At 42.7% G+C, this 17,706-nt stretch overlaps 1 protein-coding gene and 1 long non-coding RNA gene across 7 annotated transcripts in view; one reads left to right on the top strand and one right to left on the bottom strand.

Annotated features, from left to right (window-relative positions):
* Positions 1-16,424, top strand: part of LOC140602529 (uncharacterized) — a 61,292-nt gene extending 44,868 nt beyond the window's left edge. The window contains exon 4 of the long non-coding RNA XR_012005462.1: positions 16,410-16,424. This is a non-coding gene — a long non-coding RNA (uncharacterized lncRNA). The remainder of the gene's footprint in view (positions 1-16,409) is intronic.
* RAB3B (RAB3B, member RAS oncogene family) overlaps positions 1-17,706 on the bottom strand; it is an 82,538-nt gene that overhangs the window by 13,752 nt on the left and 51,080 nt on the right. For all 6 annotated transcript variants that reach the window (XR_012005459.1, XM_072772131.1, XM_072772129.1 and 3 more), the window contains 2 exons: positions 12,584-12,702; positions 9,573-9,697 (listed from right to left, as the gene is read on the bottom strand). Coding sequence is in view for 5 of the 6 variants with exons in the window: in XM_072772131.1 (XP_072628232.1) it covers positions 9,573-9,697; positions 12,584-12,702 (244 nt within the window). In the remaining variant the exon portion in view is untranslated. The remainder of the gene's footprint in view (positions 1-9,572; positions 9,698-12,583; positions 12,703-17,706) is intronic.

Raw genomic sequence — 17,706 nt, 5'->3', positions numbered from 1 at the left:
GGAAAAGACACACTAATCAGAGTTTCAATCCCTCATGTGTGCATAGTCTGTAACAGTTCACAAATACAATTTTATTTTATTTTTTTTCACAAATACAATTTTAAAACAACCTTGTGAGCCAGGTGGGGCAAAGCAGGAGTTATGACTTGTAATTTACAGATAGGAAAAACCAGAGCCAGAGATGGGCATAAGCCAGGGCTCTATCCCTTATGCCCCCTTGTCTCACTCTCAATTGGAACAGTGACGGAACACACTATAACATTTCTAACCCAGGTAGAGCAAACCAGAGGCTATGCAGGAATGCAGTGGAGAGAGAATGGCAGTGGGAAGACAGCAGGAGGAGGCTTCCAGAAGTTGGTGGAGAGGGGAGGCTTTAAGACTAGAATGGAGCATAACTCTTCACCTAACGTCTCATTCTTCAGGACTCAGCTTAGATAACAGCCTCTTCATTTTGCTCTGTGCTTCCTTCTGCTATAGCACATTACCCAGCATGGTAGAGGGACATTTGACAAGGAGCTCCCTGAGCAGAGATCGTGTCATTCATCTGGGTCCCAGCACTAGCCAGAGGAATAGGCATTTGTTGAGTGTTGGTTGATGAACAAATGAATGAAGGAGGTGGGGATGAGGATGGACAGTGTACTTGAGAGGATGGGGATAGTGGGGGTCATGAGACCTCACCTTAACATGCATGAGGATACTGAGGTGAATCAGTAGTTCCTACCCTGGTGGGGCTCCTAGTCTAGTGTGGGAAACAGACACACTGACAATAGTACAGTGATAAATGCTGGAGTGGTGGGAAGCGAGGGGATTAGCAGGGCACAAGAGGAGGCACCTAACTGTCCTGGGGGCCAGGGAAGGCTTCTTGGAGAAAGTGATTCCTAAGCAGGTATCAGCTAGATAAAGATAGGTGATTGTGAGTTTATGTGTGAGCACATGCATGTGTAGCATACCAGGCAGGGGAAACAGCATGAGCACAGATAAAAGACTTTGGTATGTGCCAGAATGATCATAGCAGTTTGTTATCATTAGAGCAGAAAGCTCAGTGATGAGATAAGGCATGATGAGTAAGCCTTGTGGAGACTCCTGGAGAACTCTCCATGTCATGCCAAGGAGATGTTGCCACTGTCATCTCACAGGTACCCAAGGTATGGGAGCTCTTGGCCTTAGCCAGCTCATGGGCCTCTCTTCCTAGCAGAACTGCCCCAAATGAACACCCACCCAATTACTGTCAGACTTCTGGAAGCCTCCACATTAGCAGGCCCAGGTGATAACCTTTTCCTCAGGTTCATTAGTAAGGATTCTCAGGAGTTGAGAACCTGGTGAGGTCAGGAAGATGACAACCAATTAATCAGACTCAATCCTTTCCTCCCTCTAATTGGCTTCAGAACAATATTTCTGCTCTTTAATAGGGTTCACCTCTTAGCTGAATCTGAGATAAGCCACACCACTCACCATGATCATGTTTACCTATCCTGTCCAAAGGCAGCTGCCAGACCCACAGATTCTACAGTTTGTCCACACTGCCTGCTTCTGAATTTGACATCAGAATTCTATTCAAAACTCACAGTCAACTGAACTCACTTCTCCTCATCCTGACATTGCCCCAGAACACTTCTCCTCCACTTTTATGTTCAAATTCCTTTTCTACCTCGCTCTGATACCTCCCAACCCTGTCATGTATCAACCTTCAACTCATGCCCCTCTGGTCACTGAGGATTTAGCAAGGGATTCACCATGTTCCTTTCTGTCAAGAGTTGTTCTCATTTTCAAGAACTTTGGGTTTCATGCGAACCATTCATCCAACACCCTTTATTTCTCAATCATCTCATTTTGCTCAACTATGCTTCTGTCCAGCTATTTTGACTTGGATTTATGTAAGTGGGACTGAAAGAGGTCTAATAATGGAATACCCAGCCTCATTGACTTAACACCCAAGGTTCTGCATGGCTTGACTTCTATCTACTTCCCTAGCCCCATCTTCCTGGCTCACACCATGTTATAGAGACATTGACACTTTATTTTTTCTTTCTTTCTGGTTTTTTTTTTTTTAAAGATTATTTGAGAGAGAGAGAGAGAGAGAGCAGGGAGAGAAGTAGAAGGAGAGAAAGATTCCTGAAGCAGTCTCCCCACTGAACAGGGAACTTGACAGGCCTCAATCTCAGGACCCAGAGATCATGACCTGAGTTGAAACCAAGAGTTGGCCACTTAACCAACTGAACCATCCAAGCACCCCTTGACACTTTCTTATTTGGTGCCATTGTTTACACTATTACTCTCTAGGTCCTATTCCTTTTAAAAAAAATATTTTATTTATTTATTCTTGAGAGACACAGAGAGAGGCAGAGACACAGGCAAAGGGAGAAGCAGGCTCCCTCCATGCAGGGGACCCGATGTGGGACTCGATCCCAGGACTCCAGGATCATGCCCTGAGCAAACACTCAACCACTGAGCCACCCAGGTGTCCCAACTAGTTCCTATTCCTAATCACCTTCATTATTGACCTGTGGAATCACTGATTCCAAAGAACCTTCCCTTTCTCTTCCTGCCCCACCTCCACCACTCAGAACATATAATGTACCTCTCCCTGTACTCCCAAGGCGCCTTACACAGTTGTTTCAGTCAGATTCCAACAGGAAAATGGGAACTATTCTTAACATTTAAACCAGAGGGAATTGGTTATATAGGTGACAGAAGAACAAAGAGGCCAATAGAATAGTGAGGAAACCAGAGATCCTCAACAGCAAAGAAACAAAACAAGCTAGGTTCTTTAGCCTTAGTAATAAATGGCCAAAAGAAGCTAGAATCATGGGATCAGGAGCCAGAGAAGAGAAGCAGCCTGTACTTAAGGAGTGGGGAGTGGGAATATACAGGTTTCCCCTTTCTCCATCTCTAATCACCTGCCAGTGTCTCTCCTTGGCTAAACCCAGACAAAAGCTGCTATCTCAGGAGCCTGGGAAACACAGCCTGCAAATGTTAACTCCCTGGGATGGGGCAGGAGATGGGGGTACTTGCAGAAGAGAGAGTAGAAGAGTGAAGAATGATAGCATACGGGCTAAGGACTGACAAAGCCATCTACCCAGAGGATGTTGAAATTATCCACTATTTTGTTCCCCTAGTCAATGAGCATCTTACTCTTAAAATATTATTTATTTATTTATTTATTTATTTATTTATTTATTTATTTATAGCAAGGAGGAGGGGCACAGAGAGAGAGAGAGAGAGAGAGAGATAATCTCAAGCAGACTCAGCACGGCACTGAGCACAGAGCCTGATGCAGGACTGTATCTCATGACCCTGAGATCACCACCTGAGCCAAAACCAAGAGTCAGATGCTTAACTGACTGCACCACCCATGCGCCCCATCAGGAGCATCTTGAGGGCAGGGAACCCACTCACCTCTGTGTCCCCAGGGCCCACATGTGTTAGGTGATAGTGGCAGATTATTCCCTACCCTCCCTGTAGAGGATCTGGCGTCCCCACCCACTGGCAAGTAGCCTGCAGTGCCTGATTGTGGGAGGAATATATCCCCAATCCACTGACATTAGATTTGGTCATGTAACTTGCTTTGGCCAATGGATGTGGGCATTCCAAATCCCAACAAAAAATTTAAGAGCCTTTGTCTAGTTTAGCCATCCCAGATTAGATCCCAGAGTAAGAGGACACACAGAACAGTCACAACTGACCTGCAGTTGGCATATGTGAGAAACCTTTATTACCTAAGTTCCTAACTTATATGTGTTACCACAACAGAATCTGAAGAAATCTCACAAACACTGTGACTGAGGGTAGGAATTTGATGAGAAGATATGGCAAGCTTTTGGGAAAATACCACTGGATGATGATATACTGGGAACGTTAGGAGTTTTAGTCCAAAGGCTGAGTTTGAGTGTTGGGCCTAATACCTGTTACCTATATGGCTTAGAAAAATTACATTATCTTTCAATGAAAAAGTAAAGACAGAGAAGTGTGGCACAGCTCATTATATGCAAGAAAATACACGTCTAGAATCAACGTCTTCATTAGTATAATGAAGTATAATGAAGGTACTTCCAGGCCAGAAGTAAGAGTAAAGATCACAAAAAATTGTTGTGAAAGCACCTTGTAAATTAGTTACTGCACCAAAGTTGGTTACTATCAATGTCAACTGGGTTTCTGATTCTGTCTAACTAGACTTAGTGACCCAGGTTTCAATTGTTCACCCCAATCCAAAAAAACCCACATCTAACAGGCACCTAAAATAAGCAAGGCAGTGTACAAGGAATCTGAGTGATAAGCAGGAACTATGTGAATTGAAATCATGGAATCAAAGAGGGGTAGAGCCAAATGGGCCTTCCTGTCAGTGAATCCAAATCCTCTGTTTTCAGATGGGCAAACTAAGACCCAGAGACAGGAAACAAGATGCTCAAGGTCACCTAGTAAACTAGTGGCAGGAACAGGATAAAACCCTCAGCCTCCTAACTCCTGGTCTTGTTGCTTTTCCCACTCTACTTTGCTGGAATGAGTGTATGTGTGTGTTCCAAAACCACGTTGTAAATGAGTCTCTCCTTCCCTTGTAGGCAGAAGTGTGTTTCTCTTTTACTATCCTTCGGGCTTTGGCCAGACCCATCTGCATTCAGATCTAGGGAAGGGACAAAAAGCCCCTTCCTGAAGGGCACAGGAGGGCAGAAGCCCTAAAATGCTGTGCCTCTTGGTACAGGATCTGAAACTCTCCCACACTCCCAAAGATCCACTTGCCTCAGTGATTCCACAGTCTCACCCATGTCCCAAGAACCTTGAGGATATTGATGGCCTGCTGCTACTCATAGCTTTAACAAAAGCTGGCTGCTGGCCATATCACTAGTCTTAGCCTAGTGAGCTAAGAAAAGCTAAAGGAAAGGGAGTCCTGAAGAGGAATCCCATGAAGCACAAGAGGGGCACTACTATGGTAGCAAGCAGACCACTGAAACTTAACTGCTGGCATAGCAGGGTAGGACTGATGTGGGGATGAGGAAGGCTGAGCATCCTCACTGTTCACTGATCACATCCTTGCAAAATTCTTAAATGGCCCACGAGATCTTTCATGACCCGATCCCTGCCTATCTCTCCACTCCCACCTCACACCGCTCTCCCCTTGATTGTCTAGCCCCTGTGGCATGGCTTTCTTTCAATATCATGAGTGCTTCAAGCTCTACCCCACATTAGGACTATTCTTGATCTGGAATATGGCCCTCTGCTTCCCCTCCCCCCACACACACCCACACACACACTCACACTCACTCTGCCTGGCTAACTTTTTCTAATCTTGTAGTTCTCAGCTTCAGTGTTACTTTCTCAGAAGATCTTGATTCTCCAGTCTAAAATTAGATTTTTCTTTCTCACTTTCTTCATAGCACTTGTAACTTATGTTACTTTTATCTGCCCACCATTCCTTCTTTTGGGGAATCACTATTTTAAAGAGTTGTGGTGGCACTATAGGTTATAATACCCGCCTCCCCCAGCCACTGGGACAGGCACATGACTCACAGGTGGCCAATCATAGTCTTCCCTGACATTGATATTTAGTGGTTGAGAGACAGAAGGCCTTTTTTTGAAGGAGTTGGGAAAATATGAATCTGGCACTGCCATCATCCATCTTACTCCTCATGCAGAATTTGACTGGAGAAGGAAGGAGGCTGAAGGGATAAGCAAAGTTGAGAATCCTGGGTCTAGTGGACTTTCTAACTACATGAGTCAATGGATTCTATTTATTTAAAAATATTTTATTTAAAAAAAATAAAAATAAAAAATAAAAAAATAAAAATATTTTATTTATTTTTTTGAGAGAGTAAGTCAGAAAGAGAGAGAGAGGGAGAGAGGAGAGAGAGCACAGCTTGGGGGAGAGGCAGAGGGAGAGGGAGAAACAGACTTCTTGCTGAGCAGGGAGCCTGATGTGGGGCTTGATCACAGGACCCTGGGATTGTGACCTGAGCTGAAGGCAGACACTTAACTGAAGGCAGATACTTAACTGACTGAGCCACCGAGGTGCCCCAATAAATTCTATTTTAAAAAAAATTAAAGCTAGTTTGATTTGGGATTTTATCACTTGCCATAACAAGAGTTCTAATTCATGCAGAACTTACCACAGTTTCTAACAGGTTTATCAAGATATAATTCACACACCATTCAATTTGTCTACAACATTTTAAATTATATATTTATTTGTATAATTATTTGTTTATTGTCCCTTTTCCATGAATTCCATGACAGTAAGTATCATAGCTGTTTTGTTCACTATTAGATCCCAAGTGCCAACACAGAACCCAGCTCAGAGTAAGTGTTCAATGAGTAAGTGAATAGATGTATGAATGAATGTCTACCCTATTCTGCGTGCTTAGGATAACGGACAAATTAGGCATAACCTGGTTGCTCTCAAGATCTAGCAGGAGAGACAGGTGTCTAAATAGGCAAATACTGGCAAATAATGGAGGAAATTGTGTAGGACAGACATAGTTTACCATAGTAAACCTGCCCAAATCTGATCTATTCATTAAGGCCCTCTTTAAGCGCCTCCCTAAAACCTACACTAAGAATTAATCAGACTTCATCTATGTTCCTACATAAATCTGATAGATCTAAACTGGCTCCACTACTTCTTACCTACATAAACTTGAGCACATTATTTAACCCCTCTGCACTTCATTTTTCAGAATATTGGATATACATTATAGTACCAACTTTGAAGGGTTACAGTGAGATTTAAGTGAAATAATTAATACACAGCATTTCATATAATGCCTGGATCAATATATATCACTAATTACCATATTTACTGTACAATGAGGTTAAGTAGTTAGGAGCACAGACTATAGAGCCAGACCACTGCTTGGGTTCAAATTTTGCCTCTACCTGTTACTAGCAAGTTACTCAATTTCTCTGTGTCTGTTTTCTCATCCATTAAAAAAACAAAAACCAAAAAACAAACCAAAAAAATAACCCAACCCATAGAGATAAGAGAAGCACATATATCAGAGGGCTCTAGGGGGATTAAATTAAATGAGCAATATTTTAAAACACTTAGAACAGTGCCTGGCACGATGTAAATATGTAATAAATATTTAACCAACTCACTTTAAAAAAATCTTAGTCATAAGGGCTTGGCATGCCAATTATATTTTTTCCAAACAGAAAACTAACTCACCTTTTAAAACTTAGTCTTGTTTAAGTCTAAGGACTTGATGTGCTGAATATGTATTTTTTTCTAATACATATAAAAGCATGTACATAAAATCATCTTGCACATTCCCAATGGCATAAGTCTTTCTCTTTGGAAAATGCTACTCTCGACTCATACAGTCAATGATTTATAGTTCCCTGAACACAGAGTGCTGTTCCTCACCTTTGCCAGTGTTATTCCCCTGAAATGTCCTTGCTTCTCCGCCTCACTTGGCTGCTCCTATTTGTCTTCAAGACTCAGCTTGAGCATTATGTTCTCTGATCCCCACGGAGTTAGGTGCCTCCTCTGCGCCCCCACAACCCCCAGCATATCCCTCTATCACAACACTGATCACTTGGGGTATCACTGTTTCAGATGGGGGTGTATATCCTATTTCACAGCACAGTACCTGGCATGGAGTAGGCACTCAGGAAGTCTTAATTGGATTGAAATAATATGAAGTAGCCAAATACTTAGCATAATAAAATTTAATCAAAACATATTTTTGCAGTGTCTACTTGGTGCTAGGCCATGTAAGTTGGCACTGTTGGCACAAAAATAAACTAGACTTCATTTCCTGTCCCCCTGGAACTTTAGGGACAAGTAAACAAGTGCACCCAAGTGTGATAGGTACTGTATCTGCTGTGTGTGTGAGGTGGGGGCATGAAAAAGAGCTCTCAGAGCCAGGGGAGGCTTCATAGAAGATGTGAAGCTTGAGCTGTTTTGAAAAGTGAGTGGAAGTTTACTGGCTGGATGAAGGTAGGGGGTGGGGAGTAGAAAAGAACACTCTAAACAGATGGGGTGTAGCCACTGAGAGAAAGTGTTGGGAGTGTCCCTGGGGACAGCAGGTTGAAAGCATAAAGTGATAGCCTAAGGTCACCCAAATATATGCTTGGCCACATGCCTACTGTTTTGTGAACCTGGGGGACGGGTTGGTGACATTTTCTGGATCCTGTGAACTTCTGTGGTGGGCTAAGAATAGTAAGGTCCAAGATACTCCAACCTCTCTCTTTATTAAACACCTACAGTTTGCTTATTTCTATTCCAGGCCACCCTGGGAATAGAGGAGGGAAGAAAGAGTATAATACACTCTCCTACACATGTACTCATAATACACATAATACAAATATATACCACACACAACTCACATTTGTCTATTATACAGTTTGCTGCCCACAAGCCCAAACATCTATACTTCAGAGACCATCAGAGAATACCTTTAAACTCCCTACTCCTCAATATTTACAATACCTAGGTTGTAAGACATATTTAGAGAGATTGGCTAAAAGTTAAGCAATATATCCTTTCTTCTAGGGGAAGTTTTCTCCAAGGTAATCCTACATTGAACCTCAATATAGAAAAGACAAGAGAAGACAAGAAAACGGGACACCTGGGTGGCTCAGTCCGTTAAGCCTCTGCCTTTGGCTCAGGTCGTGATCCCGGGGTCCTGGGATGAAGCCCCATTTCTGGCCCCCTGCCCCTCCCCCTGCTTGTGCTCTCTCTTTTTCTTTCTGTCAAATAAATAAATAAAATCTAAGGAAGGGAAGGGAAGGGAAGGAAGAAGCTGATCTTTGAAGCAAGTATTGGTAGGCGTTCTGCTGTGGGGCCACTGAGACACACCTGAAGCGCCTGGGTCTTGGTGGAGCACAAAGATAAAGGCGCTTTAACTTTGGAAAAAGTCTGAGCATCACTGAGCTGCATACTTAAACCACATTGTTTCATCCCTTCATACAATTACTTTTGTTGTGATTGTGTTTTGGTAAAGAAACATCAGTTTACATTGAGAGAAATTCTAAGACACAATGTTGTGGTCGCTGTAAGGAGGTTTGATATTAAGGACACAGTCATACCCAACATATAGAGTCTGCTCTACAGTTGCCAATGGAGAGAAGTGCTTCTCTGAACAATGGGTTTGTTTTTATGTTAAGGACTCTTTCGAGACCCTGTAATTGATTATGTTTCTCTCTTTGCATGCCTGATAGGAAGCTCAAAAGCCAGTATTTTGGCCCAGTTCTCACACATGGCTGGGAATTTAAAATATATACATTTATCTCACCCCTAGCTTCCTCTTAAGTTCCTCCTCCTTCTGCTTTCCCTTTTCTCCAATTTTCTTATTTTTTTATTGATGTACTATGATGATTTTTATGGGACACCTCAAAACCTTTGTGGAAGGAACTGGTGAAGAAGAGTTCATAAATTTAAATTGTACTTATTAATTCAATGTAACAAAATATACACATCATAAATTACATAACCTAAAAGAGCAAAAAGCTTATATGCACATTGCACAAATATAAAACAACGTACACAGAGCACACATGCACATAATCCACAATCGCAGCACCCCCTTATTGTCCCACTCCCATGTAAACATGCACACACACATATGTTGTGCCCATACCAAGCTGTTCTGCAAGGAGCCGCCCCTTCTCAGTGGGAACAACCCTCTCTTCCTCCATGTCACACTTGTTCCCAACCAGGATAACCTGTGCATTGTCCCAGGAGTAGGTCTTGATCTGAGTAGCCCTAAAGAGAGACAGAGAGAGGACTGTGTTAAAGACATCCTGCATGCTGGCAAGGACCCTGCGAAACTCGAAGACATCATTTCCCTTCCAGGGAGCGAACTACATCCACATTATGTCAATGAACTCAGCTGAGGACACATAGATACCTGCCCCGGCTGGCTGCAACAGGTGGTGACCCGTAAGCCCTGCTTGCACACCTCACCCAGCCCTCCTCTCTCCTCACTGGGTAGAAAGCTCTTTCTAAAACATCTGTCTGACCACTATAAGTCCTTTCTTAAAAGGACTCATCTATAGCCCTCCCGACTAGCTGAGTGATGAAGTGTTCAAGACCTAAGGTGTTCAAGACCATTCACATCCTGTCTCTACAGCTTCATCACACTTCCTCCCACTTCCCACCCATGCTGCAATGCTCTTCCATGGCTTGTGCCTCTGCCTATACTGGGAGTCCCTTCCCCGCACTAACTCATTCCCAGAGCTGATCCCATAATTCCTTGGGGGAAGCCTTCTCAGGCTTTCTCAGGCCCAGCTAGTCTCTCCTTCCTCTTCCATGACTTATAAACATTCATTAAGGTCTCAGATGATTATTTGTAGAAACCAAAATATCAGCAGTGATTTCCTTTATATAGGATGGGTTATGAAACTTTTAAAAAATACTTTTCTGTAGGAGCGCCGGGGTGGCTCAGCTGGTTAGGTGACTCACTCTTGATTCCGGCTCAGGTCATGATCTCCGGTCACGGAATCAGAGTTTGCTTGTCCCTGTCTCTCTTTGCTCTCCTCACCCCCTCAAAAAAATAAATAAAAATCCTTGAAAAAAATACTTTTCTGTATTTTTCAAGTTTTAAAACTGAACATATGCTACTTATATAATGAGAAACAAAATTTTAACATAAGGAATAAAACAGGACCCTTATATCGTGGATATATCTCTTTGTGGGGATGGGCCTAACTCTGTCTCTAACCACTCCAACAGATAGAAATGATTATTTCTCCTTTTGGTTTCCTACACCTTTACTGCGGCACCTGTTACATTTGGCTGAATTTATAAGTCTCTCCTTGAAGGCAGGGATAGTCTCATTTATCTTTGGAGTTCCTGTCCCCAGCACAGAGCACAGAGCAGAGAAGGTGTCCACAAATGTCTGATGAATGAATAGGCCAGCAAATGATTAATCCTGTAGCAGATCTTAAATGTGACCCTATCCTGACACTGACACTCAATTTAATTCAACCCTAAATACAACCTGGACGGATTACCAACTCTGCTCCTAAAGCTGATCTCACCACTAATTTTCTCTTTAAGTGCGAGAAGCCATTGCCTCAAGCTACGTAATTCGCTCAGCCACATTTGTTGTGGGCTGCCAGGTGCTGAGCACTGGGGCTCAGATGGTGGGTGGAGGCTAGTCTAGAACCAAGTTGCTCAGAGGCAAAACTGAAAGGCTAGGGCTTGGAAGAATAGACACTCAATCTTCAGCCTCAAGGCAGGGAACTAGAGCCAACTCTCCATGTGTCCTCTTCCTGTCATCTTCCTCCTTCCTCCCACCCCCATCCACTCTCAGCTTCCAGATTAGCAACTCAGGTTATTCTTGGAGGAATTGTCACCAGGTGTTAAAATCACTGTGTTCCTGAGACAGAATGAACAGGGACTGATTTGGTGAAAGGGAAGAAAGTCAAGGCCAACAGAGAATGAGCAGTGTGGAGACACTTAAAGAAAGAGCTTGTCACTCCATGGTAGGAAGTGGGGGGAAAGATGGAGAGGGAGGGAAGGAGGAGGAGGGAGACAGAGCATGATTGAAGAGAAGAGAGGAAATAAGAAAGGGGAAAAGGAAGAGAAAAGGGAAGAGAAAAAAGGGAGAAACAAGAAAAGAGAGCAAGGAAAAAAGAAAAAGGAAGATAGTACTTGTTAAAAGGGAAGAGAGAGAGAGAAAGGAGGGAGGGGAGAATGACCGGCAGGCTGAGAAGGAGAACGAATGATAGACGTATGGTTGGCACCTGGGACAGTCTGCAAAGTCACCCTCAGCTCAAGGCTACAAGGCCCCAACAGTACTTCACATACTGCAGCACCTGTTCTGTCGGAGAAGGGAAGTCCTCAAAGGGTGGCTATTGTGCAAAGGGGAGCAGATCAGCTTGGCGCTGGCCAGCACTGCTGCAGCACCCCGGGCCTGCTCAGCCTCTCTGGCTCCGAAGAAGACCCATGGCAACAGATGCTCCACCTTTTCCCATCCTCATCCTTTTCACTGATTAGGGGCAAGAATCCCGGACTGTTCCTCTTACCTATCCTCCCCCTCATGCTCCCTTCTCCCTGTGAGTTATGCTCCCGAAAGAAAGATGTAAGTTACTCAGAGGTTGTGCCTCAGGAGCTGTGCTTAGTTCCATTGTATAGTAGATCTTTACAAACTTTGAATGGATGTGCTTTAAAAAAAAAAAGATTTTAGGGCAGCCTGGGTGGCTCAGTGGTTTGGCGCCTGCCTTCGGCCCAGGGTGTGATCCTGGAGTCCCGGGATCCAGTCCCACATTGGGCTCCCTGCGTGGAGCCTGCTTCTCCCTCTGCTGATGTCTCTGCCCCACCCCCCTCTCTCTTTCTCTGTCTCTCATGAGTAAATATTTATTCATGAGAGACACAGAGACAGAGGCAGAGACACAGGCAGAGGGAGAAGCAGGCTCCCCCTGGGGAGCCCGATGTGGGACTCGATCCCGGGACTCTGGGATCATGACCTGAGCCAAAGGGAGATGCTCAACCACTTAGCCACCTAGGTGTCCTGAATAAATGTGCTCTTGAACCCCATCCTAGGGATAAACTTCATGGGGAAGTTGTACGTGGATTCACTCACACAGTAGGTTTTCCTAGACAGTTTGATGAAGAATGAATGAACAAGGTGAATGAATCTCATACCAATCCTGGACAGCATTGAAGGAATCCTCATTGGTAATGTCATACATCAGAATGAAGCCCATGGCCCCACGGTAATAGGCTGTGGTGATGGTCCGGTACCGCTCTTGTCCAGCTGTGTCCTGGGTAGGAAAAGGAAAGAGTTAGCTTCCTAGAAAGTCTGCTTTTGTTCCAAGAAATCCTTAGACTAATTAACAACTAACCCAAGGTGTATTTAAGGATCACCTATTATGTGTCTTGTACTGTACTTGGTAAGTGGAATAAAATGGTTTTTAAAACCTCATAAAGGGGGCACCTGAGCAGCCCAGTGGTGAGCATCTGCCTTCGGCTCAGGGCGTGATCCCAGGGTCCTGGGATTGAGTCCTACATCGGGCTCCACGCAGGGTACCTGCTTCTCCCTCTGCCTGTGTCTCTGCCTCTGTGTGTGTGTGTCTCTCATGAATAAATAAATAAAATCTTAAAAAAAAGAAACTCATAAAAATTGAGGTACCGTAGTTGCCTCAGTTGATTAAGCATCTGCCTTCAGCTCAGGTCATGATCCCTGCCTGGGTCCTGCGATCAAGTCCCAGGTCAGACTCCCTGTTCAATGGGAAGCCTGCTTCTCTTCTTCTTCTGCTCCTCCCTCCCCCCATGCTCTCTTGCTCTCTCTCAAGTAAATAAATAAAAATCTTTTTAAAAAATAAAGAAAACCTCATAAAAATTAATAAGAAAATAACTGAGGGGCACCTGGCTGGCTCAGTCACTAGAGCAGATGACTCTTGATCTTGGGGTTATGAGTTCAAGTCCCATGTTGAGGGGGGGCAGAATTAACTTAAGAAAAAAAAAAGAAAGAAAGAAAATAATTGAAATTCCAACAGAAAAATGAGCAAGAGGAACAAACGATTCACAGGAAAAAAGGCAAATGAATAATTATTATACAAAAAGATTTTAACTATTTAATTATAATTCCCATTATAGATGAAAATGTAATGTAATGTGTGATGTGCAACCTCACACCTTGCTTGTGGAAACTTGGTTAAGTCTTTCTGAAAAATCAATTTCGAAGTCTCAAGACATTTAAAAATATTTGCACTCTTGACCCAGAAATTTTCCTCCTCAAAATTTTTGCTACAAAATTAGAAAATCAGACCTATGCACAAAAATATTTGCTGGGACATGGGACATGCTTGTATATGTGATATAATATCAGTTTTGTAACTATAAATTCAGATAAGAAAACTGGAAAGAAGCACATCAAAAGATTAATAGTGACTATCTCTGTATAAGGGTTAAGAATTACAGGGATTTTAATTTTTTTCTTGCATTTTTATTTTCTCTAAAATAAGCACATATTGCTCTTATACAAGGAGAAATAAATATTTTGCTTAAAAAGTAACCAACACATAGTGGGAACATAAGATGGTGTAGTCACTCTGGAGAACAGTGTGGAGGTTCTTCAAGAAGTTAAAAATAGAGATACCCTATGACCCAGCAATTGCACCACTGCATATTTATCCCAAAGATACAGATGTAGTGAAATGTCGGGGCACCTGCACCCCAATGTTCACAGCAGCAATGTCCACAATAGCCAAACTGTAGAAGAAGCCTCGGTGTCCACAGACAGATGAATGGATAGAGAAGATGTGGTCTATGTATACAGTGGAATATCACTAAAAGCCATCAGAGAGGATGAACACCCACCATTTGCTTCGACGTGGATGGAACTGGAAGGTATAATGCTGAGTGAAGTAAGTCAACCGGAGAAGGACAATCACCATATGGTTTCACTCATATGTGGAATATAAGAAATAGTGAAAGGGACCATAAGGGAAAGGAGGGAAACTGAGTGGGAGAAATTAGAGAGGAAGACAAATCATGAGAGATCCTAACTCTGGGAAACAAACAAAGAGCTGTGGAAGGGGAGGAGGGTGAGGGGATGGGGGGAGGCGGGTGGGAGATGGGGTAAGTAGGTGACGGGTACTAAGGAGGGCACTTGATGGGATGAGCACTGGGTGGTATACTATATGTTGGGAAATCGAATTTAAATTTAAAAAAAGAAAAAAATAATAAATAAAATAGGCATAAGAAAAGAGATTGAGAGAAAAAGAAGCAAACTGTAAAACAAACTCTTAACTCTTGAGAACACATTGAGGGTTGCTGGCAGCGGATAGGCTAGATGGGTGATGGGTATAAAGGGAGACACTTGTGGGGAGCACTGGGTGTTGCATGGAAGTGATGAATCTCTTAAATTCTACTCCTGAAACTAATATTACATTATATGTTAACTGGACTTCAAATAAAAACTTGAAACAAACAAACAGAAAAGTAACCAACACAATTCTTTATTTTAAGCAGATCACAGTCTAGTTGGAAAGACTGTAAGCAAAACAAGCAAAAACAAGACCAACAGCTAAGTGTTATTGGAACACATTGGGATGCTTCACAAATGTCCACACAGTCCTTAGGTGAGGGACCAGCCAATCTTCTCTGTTTTGTTACAATTTTAGAATGATGATACTTGAGCATGTATAAAACATTTCCTCATGTATTAAATTATTTAAATTTTATGAAAACCCTGTGATAATCAGTATTATTAGCATTTGCATTTTATAGTTGAGAATGCAAAAATGCAGCCAGGGTAAGTGACTTTCCCAAGGTCACAAAACTGGTGACAAAAGCTATGCTTTAAATCTAGGACTTCTGATTCCAAGTCCAATGCATATACCACTAAACCTCAACCAATGATAGACATATGCACAAGTATTTCTTGAACACAATCTATAATGATAATAAAAACAAATAAGGGAACAATGATAACCTCACCATGCTATTATTTGTACATATGTTGTACTTGTTATCCACACACTTCAGGAAAAACCTGTAGGGCATATATGGTTACTCCATTTTACTCCAGGTGAGGAAATTGAGGCTCAGAGAGATGGTCACTAAGTGTCAGAATTGCAATTCAAAGTAAGTCTGGCTCCTACACTCATGACAATTTATACGTTAGCCATGAACCATGTTTTGTGTTATATAAAAATGGACCAAGCACCATCCCTGCCCTCAAGGATCCTCAGTAAAAGTGCAGAGGTACTAAGACATACCAGTAGACTGATAATTAGCAGTATGTGGCAATATGTCACTAGTTCCATTAGTTCCAGATAATCAGTATAAAGAAAACGTGTCACACAAGTCAGGTAAGATAGAAACATGTAGTTTTGGTAATTATAGAAGATGTCAAAGCAGAGAGAGTGTTGTCAGTTAGGAAATACTGAGTTATTCAATAACAAAGCAATCCTCAAATCTCAGCAGCTTAAACAAGGTTTTATTTTTTACTATTGCTACATATCCACTAAGGGTTGGCTAGATGCTCTGCTTTTTGTCTTTCTTATTCCAAGATAAAGACTGACACGGCAACAACCAGAGAGAAAAAGTGTGTGAGTCATGTGTTGGCTCTTAAAATTTCCACTTCTCTTATTTCACTAGCTAAAGCAAGTTACACACTCACATCCAAGAAAATGCATTCTCATAATATGCCCAGGAGGAGAATCATAAATGTGGTAGACAATGAAGCTCCCACTAATGGAATCTGTACCAAATCCAGAAGCATTGTCCCGAAAGATGTGCTTATTTGACAATAGTAGGAGGACAACAAGGACTTTTCTAAAGGAAAATTTTCTAAGCAGAGAGGTGAAGGAGAAGTATTTTGGCAGTAGAAAGAGTTTTTGCCATTGAGTACTCCAAAAGAACTTAAGGAATGGTAGGAAATGGAAAATTGGTTGGTGCTGAAGCTAGAGAGAGCGTTAAATGTTGTACTATGGGATTTGGACTTTACCTTTTTTTTTTTCAGGTTGCATGTCCAGTGCAGAGCCCAATGTGAGGCTGGAACTCATGACCTTGAGATCAAGACCTGAGCTGAGATCAAGAGTCAGACACTCAGCCAACTGAACCACTCCAGTGCCTATGGGACTTTATCTTTTAAAATAAAAGATTTTGAGGCAGGGAATTATCATAATTAGATCTGAACTTTATTTAGAAAGATCACTCTGGCTTGATGTGGAGAATGGACTGGAGGAAAAGAGGGGAGGAAGTAAGCTACTTAGAAGATCTTTGCAGTGGTTCAAGTGAATTCCAATGAGGATTTGAACAAGAACGGTAGCAATGAGAATGGAGTAGAAACAGATTCAAGAGGTATTTAAGAGGTGAGTTGTAGGGCATGGTATTGGATTAGAGCATAAGAGATGAGAAATCGAAGATAACAGTTATGTTCCTGGCAGGGCTCATTTTCTCCATATCCTCAGCAATTCAGCTCTGGCCAGACTTGCACAACCTTACTCAGCAAAACAAAATCTGTACTTACTACCCCCACCACCCTTGGGGAGCATATAAATTTCCATCTCCTTTTGTTGAGCATGGTTTTTGGGTGTCTTACTCCTTATACCCTTACACCTCAAGCAGCTTATCAGAATAGTCCTCCTAACCACATAAAGTACTTCTCCCTAAGAGTTCTGGCAAATACAATTTTCTCCAGTTTATAAATCAGTGAATGGATGAATGAATTAATGAATAAATGAAGAGATGGACGAGTGAGTGAACATGTAACACTGGGAATTTTAGGCACTACTGAGAGAAATCATCAGTGCACTATCTATGCAGAAGTTTTGTGTGTATCTATGAAACACTTCAGCAGGATTTGATCCACCCCACCCTCATACACCCTTGCCTCAACTTTCTGAGCTCCTTGGAGTCAACACCACAGATGAGACTCTTTCCACACAAATCTTGTCCCATAGGGTTTTGTCCCATTCAAACTAGTGATTCTGTGGCCCAGGCATGATTTTTGAACAGCTGCACTGCTATTGGGTCTCAACCCTTCTCACTCCATCTGTGTTGTACCATTTTCCCAGCTCTGACTGGAGCCTGGCCCTGTGCCCCAGCTCTTTTTTTTTTCTTTTTTTTTCTTTATGATAGTCACAGAGAGAGAAAGAGAGAGGGGCAGAGACATAGGCAGAGGGAGAAGCAGGCTCCATGCACCGGGAGCCCGATGTGGGATTCGATCCCGGGTCTCCAGGATCGCGCCCTGGGTCAAAGGCAGGTGCCAAACCGCTGCGCCACCTAGGGATCCCTGCCCCAGCTCTTTGACAGAA

This window comes from Canis lupus, chromosome 13 (genome assembly GCF_048164855.1).
Source record: "Canis lupus baileyi chromosome 13, mCanLup2.hap1, whole genome shotgun sequence".
Taxonomy (NCBI): Eukaryota; Metazoa; Chordata; class Mammalia; order Carnivora; family Canidae; genus Canis; species Canis lupus.
This window is presented reverse-complemented; position numbering and strand designations above follow the sequence as displayed.